At 37.7% G+C, this 23,557-nt stretch overlaps 1 protein-coding gene across 1 annotated transcript in view; it reads left to right on the plus strand.

Moving 5' to 3' along the window:
* Positions 1–23,557, plus strand: part of cds2 (CDP-diacylglycerol synthase (phosphatidate cytidylyltransferase) 2) — a 57,677-nt gene that overhangs the window by 1,163 nt on the left and 32,957 nt on the right. Inside the window, exons 2-6 of the mRNA XM_073058905.1 lie at positions 5,863–5,984; positions 6,355–6,451; positions 17,169–17,266; positions 20,028–20,167; positions 22,399–22,457. Coding sequence (XP_072915006.1) covers positions 5,863–5,984; positions 6,355–6,451; positions 17,169–17,266; positions 20,028–20,167; positions 22,399–22,457 — 516 coding nt within the window. The remainder of the gene's footprint in view (positions 1–5,862; positions 5,985–6,354; positions 6,452–17,168; positions 17,267–20,027; positions 20,168–22,398; positions 22,458–23,557) is intronic.

Raw genomic sequence — 23,557 nt, forward strand, 5'->3', positions numbered from 1 at the left:
AGACTAAGTGTGATTAGTTTATTGAACAGATTTACAATATAGAATACAGTACAATACAGTCCCTTCAGACCCACGATGTTGTGTTGACCTGTTAACTTATTCCAAGATAAATCTAACCCTTCCCTCCTCAATACCCCTCCATTTGTCATTTACCCATGCTCCTATATGAGTCTCATAAATGTCCCTAATGTATCTGTTTGTAGCACCCCCCCCGCAATGTGTTACGAATCCTGTCATTAACCGAGTACTCTGCCTTTAAATTTGACCTTCCGAAGTTATTACCACACTAAATTGTAACTACAGAATATATAGCAAAATGCACTATTTTTATACCAAATAAGTATCTTCAGTGCAATTAAAACTAAATTTAGCTTAAGGTATTTATTGCATGTATTTAATTCCTGGCTGTCAGTGTGATGAGCCTTAAGTTCCATGGAGTTGTATGCTTGTGAAAGCAATTTGCAGGTCACTTTTGTGTGTTGTAGTGAAAGTCAAATTCACCTGTGGTTTTTAATCTTTTATTTTTGCTGAAATGGTCAAAAGTATTGATGCTTTTTAAGCAGACACATTTACCCCCACTCCTGGCCACAAAGAAACTCTCCTCACCCTTCTGAAAAAGATCTGGTTTTGTCTTTGTACTTTCCTTTTTGCTCTTGCCACGTTTAATGCTCACAGCAGGATGTTTTAACATTCACAAAAGGAATGCATGTGATGGTTCAAAGAATTGTAATCGAATTTTAACTTATGTTAGCAATTAGATTAAATTCAACTTTATTGTCATTGTGCCGAGTACAGATACAAAGCCAAATGAAATGCAGTTAGCATCTAACCAGAAATGCAAAGAATAGTGTTATTTACAAAATAACTGTGAATAAAAAGTAAGTGCTACAGCACACGAATATAGAAGTACTGAGACAGTACAATGTGAGTGCAATACTGCTTAGCGCTGTGATGTGAGGTTCAGCAGGGTCACAGCCTCAGGGAAGAAGCTCTTCCTGTGCCTGCTGGTGTGGGAGCGGAGGCTCCTGTAGTGCCTACCGGATGGGAGCAGTGTATAATGGGAAACAGTACTATAGTCTAGTATAATAACATTTCACATTCTGATCCCAAACAGGATGTCTTGCAAGAGTCTCAAGCTGTATATCAAAGAGTAAATTGTGGATTGAGATGGTAGTCAGAGTGTCATTGGTATTGCCCATTTAAGACTATCAGTTATGGACAGGCCCATTTCCTAAAAGAGATGTAATGCTACCCAATGCTGAAAATGTTACTGCTCTAGGGTTTCTCTAAATTATTGCCTCATGTAGATTGCTATTAATCACTGGTAGTGTCTGTCCATGTCTACATTAAAGTAATTAAACCCAAACTATAGTGGTTATTCAAATTTTTCCGGATGCACATAACACCCTTCTCTTACTTTGATGGTATGATATGAAGTAGCTAGAGTTCTGACCACATGCGAGGCCTTCCTTGAAACCTAAATGGTTTCAGCACAGATAGGATGGTGACCATAGTTTCCAGAATCTTTCAGAGCAGCAAATTAAAAGAGAAATCTGAAAATCTATCTGAGATATGACAGGCCAGAGGTAAGGGAAGAAATTTTACACATCTCCTGATTATTTTAGTGTATTTTAAAAGAATGAGTTAATTTTGAAGTGAAAGCAATACTTCAGTGAAATAGATGTCAATATACACAGAGCAGTTTGTTACAAATCTTCATGAAGTAATTAGTAAGCACTTAATCATTTTTCTTAGCAAAGATTCCGGGTATATAAGGCCAGCCCCTTGCTCTTCCCTGAATCATACCAACCTTATGATTGGAATAGATTGATGTTTATTATATCACATAAAGGGAGTGACATCTGAAAAATTGCACACTTGTGGGGTTGTGTCTCTGTTAATTGTGTTCTATGCTGAATGGTTTCTAGATTGTAGACATGGATTAGCTGGAATTGCTGTAATTGTGCTTAAGTGTAGAAAGCTGAGGACCAGTTCAGCGTTAGTTTGGATGCATACAGTATAGAAGCTAGTGGTGGACAAGCACATCAGCCTTCTGCAGAATCACAACTCAATTATACGGATGGTGGAAGAGAAATAAGTAACTGAGGAACAGGAAGATGAGATAGACCAGAAAGTGACCATGAATATTATATAATTGATAAAAAATATAAGGGGGTTTAACCTGTCCATTGCATAAGAGAGCTACACGTTGCAGTGAAGCAATTGACTCATTTAAATTTCATAACTGTATTTTGTAATTGGACTTCAAAGGAAATTCTGAATTTAAATATCCTTTTTTGTCACCCATTTCACAATCATCTGTATTTTCATTTCAAATAATGACCAATGTACGAATGTTTTATGTGATTTTATGTAACTAAAAAACAAATTAGACCTTTTATCAATAAGGCCAGATGATGAAACACCTTATTTTTTGTACACTGAAATGCTGTTCTCTTTGTCTGGGACTGGATAATTCATTCAGACTTGACCATCAAGAATTCACTGGGGGTGTTTGTTTCAAGTATCATGAAAAACTAACTCTCAACTTCTCAACTGTCGCAAATATGAGAAAATCTGCAGATGCTGGAAATCCAAAGCATCACACGCAGAATGTCGGAGGAACTCGGCAGGTCAGGCAGCATCTATGGAAAAGAGCAAACAGTTGACGTTTGAGCCAAGACCCTTCATCAGGACTTAATGAAGGGTCTTGGCCCAAAACATTGACTGTTTACTCTTTTCCACAGATGCTGCCTTGCCTGCTGAGTTCCTCCTGCATTTTCTTTGAACTGTGGTTGGTTGACACCAGTCCTTGTTGGATATTGAAAAATTAGGTTAGCTTATCATAGTCTCTGCAGCCTACTAGCCAGTATAGCTGATGTTAGCTATTACTAATGTAACGGTCAATTTATTTTTGATTTTCTCAAATGGAACTTTTCAAAATCTTTTGGGTTGGTGATTACCAATGGTTTTTAAAACAGTGAGGTCAGAGATCTTATGGTGACAGCAGACATTTCCTTATAAGAACATGTTGTTTGCATATGCTAGGCAGGCACACATTCAACAAGGCTTTTGTCCTGAGACTAGCAGAAATAGATTCTCAATTTGTTCTTTTGACTAATCAGACCGAAGGGGTGGCATCTGATCATTGTCCAGTTTCCTTTGCTGGAGGCCTTGTGAAAATGGGCGAAGACTTTCAGTGACATTGGTAATTTAACCAAAAGCCTGTTTGAGTTTGACACTCCACATATGCACACAAATACTGGATGGGAAGAAGGGTGCTGTGCAGCATTTGGTGATGCGTTCGAAGAGAAGTTTGAGCTTATGGCATTAGTTTTTAACCTCTAGGCACTGCATCATTCTTACTGCTGCTGCTTCAGTAGGCAAGAGAATAATGGCAGTACTGACCTACCCTGAGCTGCTGACATCCAAATACTGTAGGCAATGGCTACATGCTTACATACATGCTGCTTCTATTCCATTGGGCTGTAGGATCCCAGAGAGAGACTGATTGTATTTTCTCTACAAGCAAGGAAATCTGCCAGCTCTTCTGCAGATTTATTTCAACAGTTATTAAATGTTTCCTTAGTTCAGTTTTTTTGAAGTGTACTTAGTTGTCTCTCATCACTCTAAGGTAAGAGGTATTACAAAATACTGATTTCACTTGCATTACTGTTGGATGTCAGGTGTAAAAATACATTTTAATAGATACACAGGAAGTAAATTGTGTGGGTAACACTGAGAGTTGGAAATATGACCCACTCTAGCATACAGATCAAGAAACGCTCCCATGTGGGAAATGAGCTGAATCTTTCTCATCTAATAAAAACATCAGTCAAGCAGTTTCCAGACCAAATCAAGACAAAGAAATGCATGAGTCAGTGAGAAATGTAAAATATTTGAGCAAGCAGGATAAGCAAACTTTCAAACAGAAATAGAATGTCAAATGTAGAAGCTATGTGGAAACTTGTGAAGCAATTCAGTACCTTGCTCTTTTCATTTCAGTTAAAATTACCCTCTTCCTATAGATGACTAGATGGGGTGAAGGGCCTGTTTCTGTGCTGTACTTTTCTATGACTATGATATCAAACTGCAGATGTCTCCTTCCCTCTTTCCCTCGTGCCTGTACTGTTAGCTAAAATAACTTCAGAGGCAAATGCTGAGAGGTAAACAGTGCTGTATGTTGCAGGAAATAGAGCAGGGTCTTCATCATAATGGTGAGTTGAAAGGATGCAGAGGAGATTTACAAGGATTTTGCCTGGATTGGGGAGCATACCTTATGAAAACAGGATGAGTGAACTTGGCCTTTTCTCCTTGGAGCGATGGAGGATGAGAGGTGACCTGATAGAGGTGTGGATAGTCAGAGGCTTTTTCCCAGGGCTGAAATGGTTGCCACAAGAGGACACAGGTTTAAGGTGCTGGGGAGTAGGTATAGAGATGATGTCAGGGGTAAGTTTTTTTACTCAGAGAGCGGTGAGTGCGTGGAATGGGCTGCTGGCAAAGGTGGTGGAGGCGGATATGATAGGGTCTTTTAATAGGGTCTTTTGGATAGGTACATGGAGCTTAGAAAAATAGAGGGCTATGGGTAACCCTAGAAATTTCTGAGGTAAGGACATGTTCGGCACAACTTTGTGGGCCAAAGGCCCTGTATTGTGCTGTAGGTTTTCTATATTTTTCTAAAATTTATATGGCTAATCCAATTCACTGCAATAAAGATGATGGGAGGATCTATGGCAATAACTTTATTGAATGTCAAGTGTAACTGGTTGAATTCTGTTTTGCTGGAGATGGTCATTGTGTGGCACTTTTACAGCAGGAATGTTACTTGCAGCATCAGTTCATGCAAGTATTATGGAGGTCTTACTGGACAGAGGCTGGACATCTTCATTCGCTGTAGTGTGCTAATGAAAATGAACATTGTACAATGATGGATGAATATGCTCACTTCTGACTTTCTGATGGAAGGAAGGAAGTAATGGAGCAGCTAAGTATGATTAACGCAGAAACATAGAAAAGCTACAGCACAGTACAGGCCCTTCGGCCCACAAATCTGTGCCGAACATGTCTTTACCTTAGAAATTACCTGGGGTTACCCACAGCCCTCTATTTTTCTAAACTCTTTGTACCTATCCAGGAATCTCTTAAAAGACCCTGTCGTATCCGCCTCTACCACCGTTGCCGGCAGCCCATTTCACGCATTCACCACTCTCTGCATAAAAAAAAACTTACTCCTGTCATCTCCTCTGTACCTATTTCCAAGCACCTTAAAACTGTTATCTCTTGTGCTAGCCATTTCAGCCCTGGGAAAAAGCCTCTAACTATCCACACGATCAATACCTCTCATCATCTTATACATCTCTATTAGGTCACCTCTCATCCTCCATTGCTGCAAGGAGAAAAGGCCGAGTTCACTCAACCTATTCTCATAAGGCATGCCCCCCAATCCAGGCAACGTCCTTGTAAATCCTTTCTATAGTTTCCACATAGATTCTATAGATTAGGCTTAGGAGATCACTCTGAGGGACTCCTGGAATGATGACCTGGGTCCGGGATTATTTAACTATCCACTATCAATTTCTTTTGCGTGAGACATATATCTCCCAGTGGTGAAGAGTTATTCCCTTGATGCCTATTGACTTCAATTTTGTAAGGGCTACTTGGTGCCACGTTAAGTGAAATACTAACTTTATATAAAGGGTTTTGGCTCTCATGGTGTTAGAAGTTAGAAGGTTGGATTCCTGTGCCTACACATAATGTTTCACAGACTCTTAACTCTTTCTCAGATGTTGGGTAACCTTTTCCCCCTATCTGGCATTACTCCTTTAAGTCAATTGTTAACTGCTGGATCTTGTTTTAATTTAGGAAACTGAATTGCTGACAACTGGAAACGAGGTGAAAACTGAATTAGGGAGCTCGGATGTTCCTCCCCCTGTTGATAACACTCCAGAGGTACTGAACAAGGCTCTGTCAGGACTGTCTTCAAGGTACAGTATTAGTAACAAAGCGAATATTTGTTGTTGTGCTCCTCAAGTTTCACTCTGTAAAAGGTGTAAATAGCAGTTAGTTCACTTTAATCTTGAAGAGTTATACTTGCAATTTGACGGACAAATGATGTTGACCTATGCCAGACTTGCTTATCAGGGACATTAATGGGATCAACTGCAAGTGTTATTTTTGATGCGAGCAGAAAACCAGTGATATAGCATGGGTCTTCCATTTGGTGAGTTTGGTAATACAACAGATCCACCACATTTTGGAAACTGAAAAATTAAGCACAGGATTTGACTAGCAATCACAACTGTGATGTGAATTTAATCCTTAGAGTTGGAATTACATTTGTTTTCTTTTTGATAGATGGAAGAATTGGTGGGTACGAGGAATTCTGACTCTGGCCATGATTGCATTCTTTTTCTTGATCATCTACCTAGGACCCATGGTTTTGATGATGATAGTAAGTTACAGTTTTGAATGTTTAATTTATTAATCATCCTCTATGTTGATTTGGTCTGCGCACCATTTTTTAGGGTTACTCAATTAAAGTTGATTTCTATGATTCCATTTAGCAGTGAACCAACTTCAAGCTCTTGTGTTCCTGAATGTTCAAGAAATCATTTTAATTCCTGTTTCCTCCTATCTTCTTAAAAAGATTTTGGCCAATATAGGGGTTTGGCACCTTGAAGGTCATTTGTCATACAGTGGCATTGCCAAAGAAAGATTGAACTTCTATTTTTAATGTGCTCTTTTACAACTTCAGAACACCCAGGAGTGTATTTAACAATTTACAAAATATTTGCAAATGTGTCAGACAATTTACACACCGCAAGGATAAATAACTAATGATCTGTTAGTGGAAAGGCAAAAAGAACTACAGATCCCGGTAATCCAGAATAAAAATAGAAAATGAGAAAATATTCAGCAGGTCAGGCAGCATGTGTGGAATGAGAATCAGGGTTAACGCTTCAGATTGATGATTTTTCTTTAGACTTGAAATGAAAAATAAGGTCTTTAATTCTGCAGAGAAGGGTAAGGATAGAACAAATGAAATGTCAGATAGAATAGTGATGCAGTTTGATATTGAACAGGAAATTGTGTTGAAGGCTGCTAATATCATCTCATCTGAGGATGTGTAAATAGAACAGAAGAGAAAAAAAAACCTCATTGTAAAATATAGAATAGAACAGGTCTAGAGAATGGAAAGTATCAGAGAGAGAACTGAGTTACATTAGAGTTATCCATGGATTAAAAGACGGAAGTCAGAGATGGTAGAAATCTTAAATAAAAGCAGGAAGTGCCAGAGATGCTTAGTAGGACTGACACCAATTGCACGTAGAGAGAAAAGGTCTAAACCCAAGGCCAGCAGGATTAGGAGCAACAAGCAGTCTATTGGAGGACCTCAGTGGCTCAAGCAGCATTTATGGAGGAAGAGGTGTGGGGTAGACTTGTCAGCGTTTTGGGTTGAAACACTGCACTAGGATTTATAACATGAAACAAAGACAACTCCGGGAAACTTCCGGTGGCTGTAATGGAGTAGGTTGCAGTAGCTACTTGCTCCGAAATTATTCGCTTACTTTGCTGTTTAAACCTACCTCGGTGAGAGCACCATGAGTAGAAAACACTCAAGAAAAAAGAGACTACTTTAGAGACTTTGACTGAAATGTTTCAACAAATGTCAGAGAAACTCAAAAAATTGGATAAACTGGATGACTTGGAATCCAAGTTTGACTTGTTACAGAATTCCTTCGACCTGGTTAAATCTGAACTGAAAACGCTTAATCGAAAACTTGGAAGTATACAGCAAACTGTGAATGACCACGAAATTCGTATTAAGCTACATGAAGAATCTCTGCCGGTGTTGCAGAAGGATATCGAAGGTTTCAAGAACATTTCTAAGGAACAACTTAAAAAATACAACGCGTTACTGAAGAAACTTACAGATTTGGAGACCAGGAACCGAAGGTGCAATATCAGAATTCTTGGGCTTCCTGAAAAACTGGAGGGTAATCAACCTATCGATTTTTGTGCTCAAATGCTGAAAGATTTATTCCCTGATATATTATCGGAACTACCAAAATTTGAGTGTGTTCACCGAGTTACCCCGCCTAATTGGGATCCTGCCAAACCTCGCTCTATTATCATTCGCTTTTATGACTATCAGATTAAAGAACAGATCCTTGGTGAATCAAGGAAGAAACATATATTACAATTTCGTGATCAACAGTTTCGGATTGTTCAAGATTATCTACCAGAAGTTCTAAGAGCTGGACAGGCTTTTAAAGAGGTCATGTCTGATCTTTTTAAGCTTGGCTGTCGCCTTTCTCTCAGAGATCCGTGTAAACTCAAGGTTACTACTTCTCATAATAAGGTTTCTTGGTTTATGAAGCCTGAAGAAGCTAAGAAATTTTTACATAGTCTCCATGCTTAAATTCAACCTGAGTTGCTTTATGCTAAATGTTTTAATTTCAGGTGTTCAATCAAGTAATTGGCGCTTTGTTGATAACAAGGTTTCTTGGTTTTACGAAGTCTTAATCATTTGTTTGATTAAGTAACTGGCGCCTTGTTATCTTTCAAACTATGAAAAACATGCAGGCAGACTGCATCCATTTTCTCTTTTGCTGTTTTCTGCCTTTATATGGGTCCTCTAATGTTACTTTTTCACAGCTCTTTTTAAACAATATGTTATATTCTCTCAGTGTTATGTTGATTTTTACCTTCCTTTTAGTAATTTGACTGAAAGTAATTATGTAGGGTGTACATGTAGTAATTACTGAGGAATGAAACTATAGGGTGATTTGCTTTACCTTAAATTCACTCAGATTTTTCCTAACTTTTGATTATTTATACACCTTTCGGTCTTTTACTGTTTTTCAATAGTATACAATATTCTATATTTCTTATTCATTATTTTGCCATTTTGTCATTTTTTTCTCTCCCTTGAATGCCTTAAATTAGTTATGTAGGAAGCTATCTAAACCGCTTCCCTTTCTAATTATCTTCTATTTGTTTCTTTACTCCTTTTTTTGCACCCGTGAGTATATGTTGTTTTACTTATCGATTTTCCGTATTTGATTTTCCTTATCTGTCTTTCCTTTTTTACCGAGACTAATACTTATATTTTCCCATGGTTTTTTTTCGTAAATAGCGAACTTACCAGTATTTACTTTGATATTTTGTTTTTGTAGATATATATATTTACAATCATTTATTCAGCACAGCTATACATATATATTTTCTGGAGCCACCAGAGTTTTGGGTTGGGAACATTAGAATTAGTCTTCAGCCTCCCTTGGCTGATTTCTCTCTTTGGGGGGAGAGGGGGGGGAAATAGGTTCTTCCATAAAGCTGATTGGATGTTTTTACTGTTTTATTTATTCACTATCTACATGTCTGTGATTACCTTTTATACATTACTAAAGGATACTTGATGGATTCTTTTATTAATATACTCAGTTTTAATGTGAAAGGTCTAAATAACCCTGTAAAACGAAATAAGATTTTCTCTTATATCCGGAAACTTAAGACTCATATACTTTATCCAAGAAACCTATATTCGTAAAGATGATATTTCACGTTCTTTCAAAGGATGGAAGGGTATACATTTTCACTCACCCTCTCAATCTAGATCGAGAGGCGTCTCTATCCTGTTTGATCAGAATGTATCCTTTATTCAACATAATGTAATTTCTGATACAAATGGGCGCTTTGCTATTGTTTCAGGTAGTCTTGAGAATAAACTAATCGTATTTGCGAATGTATATGCTCCAAATACAGATGACTCCTTGTTCTTTGAACGTCTTTTCTCTTTTCTGCCTGATTTGAATCGGTATTCTTTAGTGATGGGTGGAGATTTTAATTTTTGGCTTGACCCTATATTAGACCGCTCTTCAAGTAAAATCCCTGTCACTAATAAATCAGTCCTACTTTTTAAATCTTTTTTAGTTCAATGTGGTATTCTTGACGTGTGGCATTTTTTACACCCCCAAGAAAAGGGATATTCATATTTCTCTCAGGTTCATCATATGTACTCTCGGATTGATTTTTTTAATATAGATAGAAACTTGCTTCCACTGGTACGATCCTGTGATTATAAGGAGATTGCTTTGTCTGATCATGCACCTGTGCTTCTGGCTTTATGACTACCTGTCTACTCTGTACCAAATAGAAGTTGACTTTTTAACTTATTGTTATCTGATAAAAAATTTCTAAAGTTTTTGGAAAACCATATTACTTTTTTCTTTAAAGAAAATTAGAAAGGAGATATTGCTGGTAGTATAGTCTGGGATACTTTTAAAGCATATATTCATGGAGAAATTATCTCTTACTCTACCTATATAAAGAAAAAAGCTGACAAAGGAAGGTCTGACCTAGCAGTGATATTAAAAGATCTTGATCGAAAGTATGCCCTGTCTCCAGATCCAAGTATATATAATAAGCATATTGAAATCCAATCCAAGTATAATCTTCTGCTGATTTACCCAATTGAACAACAGCTGTTGAGAGATAAAACTCAATTTTACGTTCATGGGGATAGAACTGGTAGTTTATTAGCCAATCGCTTAAAATCTTTTACAGTTAATTGTCAAATCACAGAAATTTTTAAAGATAATGGAATTAAGACATCTGACCATTCTGAAATTAACAACGTATTTAAAGACTTTTACCTTAAGTTGTATCAGTCTGTCTCTTCTTCAAATGATACCTATATGAATGCTTTTTTCAGTAATATCAACATTCCTACATTGTCTGCTGATAGTCTAACACAGTTAGATCAGCCTATTTCCAATGAAGAAGTGGCTGAGGCTATACGTGCTTTACATTCTGGTAAGACCCCAAGACCTGATGGCTTTCTTGGGGAGTTTTATAAAACTTTCACTACATTACTTACACCTTATTTATCCTCTGTTTTATCAGAGTCCTTTAAATCAGGTAAACTCCCTCAATCTTTTTATGAAGCTTTTATTTCTCTTATTCTTAAAAAAAAATAAAAATCCAGCTGAATGTTCTTCATACAGACTGATTTCTTTATTAAATGTTGATGCAAAAATTTTATCCAAAATCCTAGCTCGAAGACTTGAAAGTATTTTACCATCTATTATATCACATGACCAGACAGGATTTATTAAAAATCGTTACTCACATTTTAATATACGTCAGTTATTGAATGTGATATATTCACCATCCAAAAAAATATCAGAGTGTATATTATCCTTAGATGCAGAAAAAGCCTTCGATAGGATTGAGTAGAATTATTTTTTTAAGACCTTAGAAAAGTTTAATTTTGGGCCTAATTTTATTCGTTGGGTTAAATTAATCTACTTGTCTCCTACCGCTCAGGTTATTACTAACTCCCAAATTTCTAAGCCCTTTAAATTACAGTGGGGAACTAGACAAGGTTGCCCTCTTAGTCCTTTACTTTTTGCTTTAGCTATAGAACCCTTAGCAATAGCATTTTGAGAATCTAAGGACATTTCTGGTATACTAAGGAAAGGTATGATTCATAAAATTTCATTATACACTGATGATATTTTACTTTTTATCTCTAACACTGAAACTTCTTTACCTTTGGTTCTTTCTTTAATTTCCCAGTTTAGTTCTTTTTCAGGATATAAGCTGAACCTATATAAAAGTGAGCTATTTCCTTTAAATGACCTAATGTCATCAAATGCCAAATTTCTGTTCAAAGTTGTTACAAGTCAATTTACATATCTAGGTGTAACAATTACTAAAAACTTCAAGAATTTATTTAAAGAAAACTTAAACCCCTTATTGAATTATATGAAAAAGATGCTTTCTAAATGGTCCTCTCTTTCTTTATCCCTAATTGGCTGAATTAATTCGATTAAAATGAAGATTCTTCCTAAATTTTTATATCTTTTTCAGGCCTTACCTATTTTTATTCCAAAGACATACTTTGATTCTTTAGATTCAATTTTAACATCTTATATTTGGAATAATAAACAAGCTCGTTTAAGTAAAGTTTACCTACAAAGAAATAAAGAGATGGGTGGACTAGCCCTACCCAATTTTAGGTTTTACTATTGGGCTGCCAATATAAGGAATATTACTTTCTGGTCCTATTATATTTATCGTAAAGATTGCCCATCATGGGTCTCCTTAAGTTAATTCTGTAAAAAATTCCTCTATTGTCTCTCTTCTTGGATCATACTCTTTTTCAGCAAATAAAATAACAGGTAACATAATTGTTAAGCAAACTTTAAGGAATTGGGCTCAATTTAGGGAATTTTTTGGTTTAGTGAATTTTCATTATCATCTCCCATTCTTCTTAATTTTTTTTTTATCCCTTCCATGACTGACAAAGTCTTTAAAGATTGGGATGAGCTAGGTATTAAGTGTTTTTGGAACCTGTTTATCACAGGATCTCTTGCTTCATTTGACCAATTGTCAAATAAATTTGCACTCCCAAAAACACATTTTTACAGATCTTCAAATTAGAGATTTTCTACGTTTCTAATTAACTACTTTTCCTATAGGTCCTGATAAAAATTTACTGGATGATCTTTTAAATTTAAAACCTTTTGTTAATGGTTCTGTTACCGGTATCTATAACTTGTTGATTGATTCTAGACAAGACTTTTCAGATAAAATAAAAAAAGCTTGGGAGGATGACCTAAATTGTCAGATTTCTGATGATAGATGGAATAAAATTCTTAAACAGGTTAATAAATCATCTTTCTGTGCTTGACATTCTCTTCTACAATTTAAAGTGGTTCATAGAGCTTACATTTCTAAACAGAAGCTGTCCAGTTTTTACCCGAATGTTTCTCCACTTTGTAATAAATGCAACTCTGCTGATGCCTCTTTAATTCATATGTTTTGGTTTTGCCCTAAAATTGAAAAGTTTTGGCGGGAAGTATTTCGTATCTTTTCACAACTTTTTAGGGTCCAATTTGACCCAAATCCCCTTACTGCCTTGTTTGGTATTATTGCAAATGAAGATATAACTTTAAATACTCCTAACCTACAGGTTTTAGTTTTTACCTGTCTTTTAGCAAGAAGAGCAATCTTGCTTAAATGGAGGGAGTCTACCCCTCCTACACATCTTCAATGGCTACGTGATATTATGTCTTATTTAAATTTAGAAAAGATCCGCTGCTCAGTCTTAAATTCGAAACAATCTTTTTATGATATCTGGGGACCTTTCCTAAATTACTTTTCCAATTTATAAAGTTTAACAGTGCACAGACTTTTATGTATATTTTTATCTTCTCTTCTTAAGTGAATATGTCTTTTTTTTCTAATTATCCATTGTCATCCATCAGCTTTTTTCTTTGGTAGTTGGCAGGGGGTTGACTTTTTTTATATAAAAAATTTCTTTTATGATGTATGACCTATCTTTAAATTTTTGATTACAGAGTGGTATACCTTTATGTGTTATGCTATAACATTTTGATCAATTTTATTACAATATATGAATGTACACAAGTTATGTTGAGATGTATCTATGTGTTGCACTCTGTAAATCTTGTTTTTTTCTCCTGAATAAAAAATATTGTAAAAAGAAAAAGAAAGAAAGACAACTCCCCCCCCCCCCCTCACCCACCACCCACAGATGCCATTCAATCTGCTCAGTTCCCAAAGCAGATCCTCATCTTGCTCCTCATCTCGAGGGATCATCAACTCAAAATGCTAATCCTTCTCCTGGTTTAACTCCTCCCAAAGCCAGGCTTTGTCAAAACTGCAAGCACTCCTGGACTTTCCTGTTCTGCTGGTTTTCTGAAGTTGTTGAAATCAGTATTGATCCCGGAGGGCTGAAGCATGCTAAATTGGTGCAGTGCAGCTCCTTGAGCTTATGTTGAGCTCCATCAGAGTAATGTGGGAATATGATGGAGAATAAAACTAGTGGGCAATTGGAAGCTCAGGGCCACCTTAAAGAAGTAAACAGAGCTATTTTAACATTCAATCTCTAAACAGTCACTCCAGTGTAGAGGACACCACACTATGAGTAGCAAATGCAGTATCCCAAACTGGTAAAAGTGCAAATTAATCACTACTTTCACCTGGAAGGACTGCTTGTGTCCTTGGATGGTTGGAAGAGAAGTGCAAAGGAAAAGTATTGGCTTTCCTGCAGTTGAGTGGGACGGTGCTGTGAGAAGGAGATTGGTGTTGATACAGATGGAAGAGTGGATCAAGGTGGTCATGGAGAGAATACTGAAAGAGGAAGTGAGGGGAAGATGTACCTGTCGATGACTTCTTATTTAACCTTGCATAAAATATCGAGGATGTTTCGTTGAATATGGAGGCTGGTAGAATGGAAAGTGAAGACAAATGGAACTCTATCTTTATGCAGTGTGACAAAGTGGAAGGCTCGGTGGCTGGGAGGAGAGTAGTGAGACCAGAAGTGTGTGAATTGTAACACATGGGACACTTCCATTCAGCCTGAAAGCAAGGAACTGAGATTTTGGTTGTCTATCATTTGAATTCTTTTATCTTATTTCCATAGTGATATTTGCTGTGTTCTGAATCTCACAGTTCCAGTACTTCACTGGCCTCTCTACTTCAGACAGATTAGCTGCCAATCAAAACCTTCAACATTCTCTTCTGTTTGACACCAATTTGTGTTTGTTTTCTTCTGGTTTTCACCTTGCATCCAACTTCTTTTTGTTATTTCCATTCCTTTCCTTTCCCTGCATGTTTAAGCACGCCTGTTTTCTAAATGTTCTCAATTCTGAATAAATATTATGGTGCTGAAGCAATAACTCCTATTTCTCCACTCTACTGATGCTAGCTGATCTGTATTTTGTATTATTTTTGGCTTCAGTAATCTGTTTTTAGTTAATAGTTGAATGATAAATGTTGGCCAGTACAAAATACAGAATTCTACACAAGAGATTCTGCAGATGCTGGAAATCCAGAGTGACATACACAAAACGCTGGAGAAACTCAGCAGGTCAGGCAGCATATATATGTATGAGAATAATGAGTCACCATTTTGGGCCAAGACCCTTCATCATCCTCCCTTGAAGGATGGCACAACCTTCCCTCAGTACTAAATGTCAGTCTAGATATTTGTGGTTTTCAGTCTGAAATGGATTTTAGTGTACAAACCAACCCTATGACTGGAACCCGGTCCATTTCTTGGACAGCAAGATTTTGACCATGGGCTGCATTATATGGAGCTTAGTGCTATTCTTTCTTGATGCCATAATTAGTCAATCATGTCTGGTGTACAATAATCAATAGCTACAATCCTGATGGATTTGGTCCTCCTCACTGATACACTGATTGTATGATTATACCACAAATCATTACCCTAACTGAAGTCAGCTGTCTCAGTGCAAACCAGTAATTAAACTAAAGATTATCTATTTTGCACAATGCTAGATGAGCAAAAGAGGTTTAACTGCAGATCACAGGGGATTTTGTTATTTTGAGCTCTAAAGTTGAATTTGTAATATTAGAATAGCAGGTATAGTGATCCAAGATGGCGGCGCGACGCAGCTTGCAGCAGCCACTCTGGAACTGATTATCAGTTATTTGTGAGGTGGGGTGTCGTGCGCAATCATAATCGATTGAAAACGGACGTGGAAGCACGGAGAAACATCGGGAAATTCCAGGAAGACCTTCTTCGTTGCTGCTGCTGCTGTGAGGTCCGGGACTCTGCTGGGAAGAACAGGCCCCCAGTCCTCGGGGTCGCGTTGCCGATGGCCGTTGGCGGGGCCGTCTTAATACGCTCGGCAGAGGATGGAGCTCGGAGAAACTGTGCCGGAGGGGATGGTCGTCGGCTCGGAGGTTTGACGGACTCAGGTCGCTTTCGGTGTGTGCTGCGTCTGCGAGGCTGAGTCGGGCGGCGCCTTGGAAGTCCATAGCGGGGGTACTCCCTTCTGCCGCCGGGATGGCGAGTCTGTCAGGACCCTGGGGACTTGTGGAAACTGTGGTGATTTCTTTTGAACTCAGTCCTTTAACATCTTGGACTATTTTTACTGTGCCCATAGTCTGTTTTTTATCAATTATGCTATTGTTTGCACTGTTGTAACTATATGTTGTAATTATGTGGTTTTGTGCAGGTCTTGTAGCTTTAGTTTTTGGTCTTGTTTTTGTCTAGTGGATTTGGAGCTCCTTTCCGGGGAATGCGCTAGACAGTAGCGCGATATTAATACGCAGCAGCCTCTCTGGACTCTGGTTTGGGGATTGCAAAACGTTACGTGGATTTTCTGGTGTAGTCTGTTTTGTCATAATATGCTTTTGTGATATCATTCTGGAGGAACGTTGTCTCATTTTTTAACTGCCTTGCATTTGTGGTTTCTAAATGACAATAAACTGAATCTGAATCTGAATAATGAATCAGGAAAGACCTGAAAATGCATACAGAAATAGCAAGATCCCCTCAAATTTTATTGTTTAAAAATTAACACCCAATTTAAAAAAAACTGCAGCTCTGTGAATGTCTGATTTCATCAGTGAAACTACCATTCTTTTTAAAGAGAAGCAAACCTGTTTATTGACTTAAGGGTAGACAGTGAACATTGACTTCAGTATGATTGACAGCCCGATGAAGTGAAAGTTGTCAAATAGTAATACTTCAGACATTCTCCTGGAGAACAATAAAAATGAATGACCTTGGCACATCAAATATGTGAAGGAGCATCTGTTGATTATGTCAAGTGAGAAATAAAATTTGATTATCTGGATTCTGCATTGTGTACATAGAGTTAATGGCATTCACATAACATTGCTTGGAGTAAAATTTTTAAGTCAGATGTTAACCTACCTACATATTTTTAGATAGAAACATGATTTGCACATCTTTAAGCTTTGACAGATTAAATTCGAACAGAGATATTTCCAGGCTAATGTCACATCTTATATCACATCTGCACTTAACTTTACATCAGAGTTAAGTCTGGGATCCTGTGTGATTACAACTGTGTATGTTGTCAAAGGTATTGTTGTAGTATGCTGGATAATTGTAATGGGAATGTTGTGTTGTGTGAGGAGTTCAGAGTATATCTGAAACCGAAACATTTCCTTGTTTATAATGTATTCCAAACTAAATATTGCATCTTCATAAAAGTATGTTGAAATTTACCAATCATTATGAAAATTTATGCAACTCTTTGTCAATTTCCACAAATGTTGCACGTGATCAGGCTCAAATGTAACTTTGAACAAACCAAAATCATGAGCTGCTTGTTTTTCTACCAATTCTTTAGGTTCTGTGTGTGCAGATCAAATGCTTTCATGAGATTATTCTCATTGGTTACAACGTTTATCACTCCTACCATCTGCCATGGTTCCGGACTCTTAGCTGGTGAGCACATGATAAGATTTAGCCTGAAGGCACACTGGTAGAAATATTGCTGGGAAAATTAAGCCCTTAGTGTCACAAGAAATGAAAATATAGATGCATGCCTTCATTCATATGAACAACCAGAGTAGTTGTTTGCAAGTTAGCCATGAAGGGTGCTGAGGTTGGAAATTACAGCTACTCAATTCTATCCTGTTGTATTTTGAACATATTTTATCACTAGGATCCGACTAATGTTAGTTGTGGTAATTCTGACTGAATTCTTGCTTAATGAACACCCCCTGCATCCATGCCAGGAGTCACACCAGCCCCAGCCTCCACACCTTTCATCCCCTCAGCCTTGCTCCTTTCACCATAAAATTGTACAAAATAAGCACTCTAGTTTACAACTGTCAATTGCTAAGACTGTTCCTTATTGGGAGAAACCCTCTGCCTCACTTCACCATGCTTGTCTTCCTAATTACCCTCCCTGCCTTCTCCAAAAGTAAGTTTATATAGTTTTGGGATACAGATCAGAAGTACAAATGTCCCATACACTTGTTGTAGCAAAACTAATTACATACAATACTTAACTCAGTAAAAAATATGATATGCATCTAAATCACTATCTCAAAAAGCATTAATAATAGCTTTTAAAAAGTTCTTAAGTCCTGGCGGTAGAATTGTAAAGCCTAATGGCATTGGGGAGTATTGACCTCTTCATTCTGTCTGAGGAGTATTGCATCGATAGTAACCTGTCGCTGAAACTGCTTCTCTGTCTCTGGATGGTGCTATGTAGAGGATGTTCAGAGTTATCCATAATTGACCGTAGCCTACTCAGCGCCCTTCGCTCAGCTACCGATGTTAAACTCTCCAGTACTTTGCCCACGACAGAGCCCGCCTTCCTTACCAGCTTATTAAGACGTGAGGCGTCCCTCTTCTTAATGCTTCCTCCCCAACACGCCACCACAAAGAAGAGGGCGCTCTCCACAACTGACCTATAGAACATCTTCAGCATCTCACTACAGACATTGAATGACGCCAACCTTCTAAGGAAGTACAGTCGACTCTGTGCCTTCCTGCACAAGGCATCTGTGTTGGCAGTCCAGTCTAGCTTCTCGTCTAACTGTACTCCCAGATACTTGTAGGTCTTAACCTGCTCCACACATTCTCCATTAATGATCACTGGCTCCATATGAGGCCTAGATCTCCTAAAGTCCACCACCATCTCCTTGGTCTTGGTGATATTGTTCATTTCTCAAACAGTGCCCTCTCCATGCTTTCAGAATTAAACACTGGAATTTTCTCCATGTACTTCACTGTCTTTCTATAGCACTCTCCATGAAGAAACATGATAGGTGCTGGAAGAGTGAAATAAAAACAACCAAAAATACTCAGCAAGTAAGGCAGCAGTTGTGTAAAGTAACATAGAAACATAGAAAACCTACAGCATAATACAGGCCCTTCGGCCCACAAGGCTGTGCCAAACATGTACTTACTTTAGAAATTACCTCAGGTTATCCATAGCCTTCTGTTTTTCTAAGTTCCATGTACCTATCCAGGAACCTTTTAAAAGACCCTAATTAAAGTTTATGTTTGAGATCAAAGATCCTTCAAGGCTAGCTCCATCTGAGCTATAAACCTGAGAAGCCCAGTTAATTCCAGTGTAAATTATTATTAACAACTTTGATGTTCACTGATACATGAGAGCATTTATTAATGTGTATCTTATTGAAAGCAATAGTCCGGTCATTATTATATTAGGGACATGGAGAAACAAGAGATTATGATGTTGGAATCTGGAGCAAACAGGTAGACTGCTGGAAGAGGGTCAAGCAGCATCTGTAGAGGCAAAGGAATGGTCGATATTTCAGGTTGAGATCCTGCACCATTATTAAAGTAGTCCTTATTATTCTCTGTGCCAATTTTCGTATTATTTGCTCTAAAAAAACTTCCTTAAATAGTCAACGACGATAACATATTTTAAAGCACTTTGACGTAATAAAGCATTCCAGATCATTCACAGAAGGGAAATAAAGTTATAGAGAAATGCAGCATGGAGACATCCCCTTTAGCCCGCTGAGTCCTTGCCAACTCTGAGCATCCATTTACATTAATCTAACACTGACCCATTTTGTTCTCCCTTTACCATCAACTCCTTCTAGATTCTATCTCTTACCTACACACTTGAGGCAAATTACAGCGGCCAATTGTTAACGTACAAACCTACACACATTGCTGTAAAACAAAATTTGACATTTGATGTAAGAGATATTTGAATAGTTTTAATAAGCAGTTTTTTGAGACACCCTAAAGGAGGTAAAATATGTAGAAAGGTAGCTGAAACTATATCCATTAATAATTAAATTTGGTATGAGCAAAAATCCAGAAGCATTGAAGTTCAAATATCTCTTAGGACTTGAAAAATTTGCAAGATAGAAATTGGCAAAGCCATGGAGCATGAAAATCTTTGAAAGGTAGACTGAGAGCTTTTAGTAATGAAATTGATTAAGAGCCAATGTAGATCAATAATCATGGCTGAGGAGGATGGTATTGGCAGCAGGGTTTTGATTGAGCATGTCTGTGGAAAGTTGTAACTACTGGCTAAAAAGTATTGGAATTTCCAAGTCCATAGTAAGAAAAGCCAGAATTAGGGTATCAGGAGCTAAGGCAGGATACCTTCATTTAAATGAAATGCCTGTTGATATTAATACAATGTGGTATCTGAAAATGTTGTTTACCACTGAAAAGGTTTTTTGAAGTTTTTCGTGTCTTTCTTTTAAAGGTATTTCTTACTATGTGCCAATTACTTTTTCTATGGAGAGACAGTAACAGACACTTTCTTTGCACTGGTTCAGAGGGAGGAACCTCTCCGGATCCTGAGCAAATACCATCGTTTCATTTCCTTTGCTCTTTACTTGGCAGGTAATACTGTGTTTTTGTGCCATGTTTATGAAATTTTGTAAAGTAACATCAATAAAAGTCTTCAGTCAATGATTGCAGAGATTTTATCAGTAAACTTCTTTATTTAGAAATGTAATTTTTCACATTTTTAATGAGTTAAATGCGTTTTGCTCTCATGCCAAATTATGAAATGTCAAAAATAAATTCCTCTTGTCTAACATGTTCTACAGCATTTACGATGCTAATTTGAGAGTTCATACAGCAGCTGCTGAAAGCTGTTGTCTTATTCAGGAAGTGGGTCTGTGTTGTTAAAGGGATTTCCTTATGGGGGCCAAGAATGGTTACATAGGAAACTGATGTGGGAGATAGAACGGAAAGTGACTGTGTGGGTCAGGAGAGATCAGAAGCGAATATTAATGACATAGTGATGTTGGGTTCCTGAACAATAGGATAACTCCATCTGACAAGATACATCAAATGGGTTCCAAAATGTCTAATTACATCCCAAGCTATTTCCGACAATGGCAGCATCAAGTCTATCTGTAGACTGAAGATACAAATACATTAATCCATGCTTAAGACAGACAGCAGTTACATTTTGAATGCAGTGTAATTATTGCGGGAGGAAATATATAAAATATGCCCACCAATGTCCATAAAATCATAAGATATAGAGGCAGACTTAGGCCATTCGGCCTATTGAATCAGCTCCTCTGACTCTAGTTCATATAGGATTCATTACCTTTGGCATGATTTATTGAGAGTTAATTGTGCCACAGGTTTTTTCTATGTATTAAATGGTTAAATGGTGTTAAGCATAGTGATGATGGTGATGTGTGTGGAAACACAGAGGAAATGATACAAGCTGAATTATAACAGCAAATAAAAGTCTAAATTCCCAAAGAGCAGGACTTGAGGAAAAGATAGATATTAACAATTCAAAGCATTCTAGAAACTGTCTTATGTACTATTTATACATTTATTTTTGTTTCTTATTCAATTATAAAACATAAGAGATTATATTAATATATTGTTCATGCTAAGATAACAAATATGTTAAAGGTTAACAGGAAGTCAAAACAACACCTACAGAAATGTACTGTGCACTTAGGTGCTCTGTGGTTAGTCTTTAGATGTAATTGACGTCACCTTTTGACAGTTATTAATGCTTCTACAGAGAAAGCCAGCCATAGTTCTGGGGTTTGGTCTGTAGTTATGGCCAGTAGTTAGCGTGTGGTAACCACTTTGGGCTCTGTTATTATGAAATCATGACTAACAGTATTAAATCCCAGGTCAGGTTATAATTGTACTGTAGAACCTAGATTCCTTATGCAACAATTGAATCTACTGGAGATCCTTGGTCAGAATTGGGAGAAACACACAAACAGGATTGCTTCAGAATGATTTCAAAGAAATTTCTTCAACTTGAATGTGCATTTTTTATTGATTGGTGGTTGAAAATCTAAGCTCTCTTTTAGAAGCTGTCTTTGTTAGCTTGTGCTTAAATTGTTAAATAGATAACTCAACCAGAGAATGCCAAGGTGTTCAATATCCTTACTGAACTTGTCTCTTAATAGAAACACGTAACTTTTTCTTGTACCACAGCATGTCTGAACTCCAACAAGTAAATTATGCCATCACAGAAAATTTATAATGCTCGTTTTCAGTTAAAGAGAATGTTCACAAATTGCTTGATTTGAAAACTGTGGTTTGAGTTTTTCTCAACGGTTGAATCTGATTACTAAGCAGTATCACATATTGGAAAGACTGAAAAACTCAGTGCATCCTTTTTTAAATGAATAAGCATTACTCAGAAAACTGTCAAAATTAACTTGAATGGTTGTGGTGCTGCTGCATTTTCAGTTAGCAGGACAGGATAACACTGAGGTGAACCAGGCTATTTCCTGCATAGCTCCAAATTGATAAGGCCGTGGTACAGAAATTTGTCTTCAAACACTTTTGCTAAATGTGCTACACAGTAGTACCTATATGTTGCACTCTACTTCTAAAATTCAGTTGTTGAATCAAATAGCCAGAATGCATTTAAGGGTAGTTAACTGTCATTGAACTAAGTAATTGAATCTTGGATCTTCCTGGCCAAGGGTGTTTAACAGTTCTATCCATACATTCTGAGAACATATAAGAGAGACCACGTAAGAATGGCCTTCACTGTTCATTTATAGAAAACTAAATTAATTTCAGCAATTTCCAACAAAAATAAGAGGTGGTGACTTGGACCTTTTTATTCCCAGGATTCTGCATGTTTGTCCTGAGTCTTGTGAAGAAGCACTATCGACTACAGTTCTACATGGTACGTAACTCACTTGGTCAGAGTAAGGCACTACATATTTACTTTTCACCTATATCCAGACAATCTGTACTGTACACGTGATAATCTGGGTTGGTGTGGCCACCACGTTGTCTGGGCCTGAGTGGCCCACCATCACTTAACAGTAGAGCATGTATAGGGTCTAACTTGACCCTCATGGCCCAGTTATATTTTGTTCTGTTGTCGTAGTGGAATGGGGCAGAGAGGCAACAAGAAATAAAATGATCATGTATCATGCTAGCTGGATATGTTACAAACTCCAATACCTAAGCCAATTATCCAACAGTATTGTAGTATGTACAACAGCAGGTCTATTCCATTGTTACATACTCCACACAAGCATTCTAAAGTCAAGCCATTATGCTTGATTTTCCAAGGAACCAAGTAGGTGTTATAACAATTTTAATGGTGTCATGTGATCTGGAAAACTGTAAAGTGTTAGCCTACTTAAATTTAAAAGAGATGAGTGATTATTTATTTAACATATCCAACGTATAATTCTCCATAACTTCCGCCACCTCCAACGGGATCCCACTACCAAACACATTTTTCCCTCCCCCCCTTTTCTGCTTTTCGCAGGGATCACTCCCTACGCGACTCCCTTGTCCACTTGTCCCCCCATCCCTTCCCACCAATCTCCCTCCTGGCACTTATCCTTGTAAACGGAACAAGTGCTACACCTGCCCTTACACTTCCTCGCTCACCACCATTCAGGGCCCCAGACAGTCCTTCCAGGTGAGGCGACACTTCATCTGTGAGTCGGCTGGTGTGGTATACTGCGTCTGGTGCTCCCGGTGTGGTCTCTTATATATTGGTGAGACCCGACGCAGACTGGGAGACCGGTTCGCTGAAGACCTACACTCGGTCCGTCAGAAAAAGCAGGATCTCCCGTGGCCATGCATTTTAATTCCACATCCCATTCCCATTCTGATATGTCTGTCCATGGCCTCCTCTATTGTCAAAATGAATCCAAACTCAGGTTGGAGGAACAGCACCTCCAACCTGATGGCATGAACATTGACTTCTCCAACTTCCGTTAATGCCCCTCCTCCCCTTACCCCATCCCTGACATATTTAGTTGT

Source organism: Hemitrygon akajei, chromosome 1 (genome assembly GCF_048418815.1).
Source record: "Hemitrygon akajei chromosome 1, sHemAka1.3, whole genome shotgun sequence".
Classification (NCBI taxonomy): domain Eukaryota; kingdom Metazoa; phylum Chordata; class Chondrichthyes; order Myliobatiformes; family Dasyatidae; genus Hemitrygon; species Hemitrygon akajei.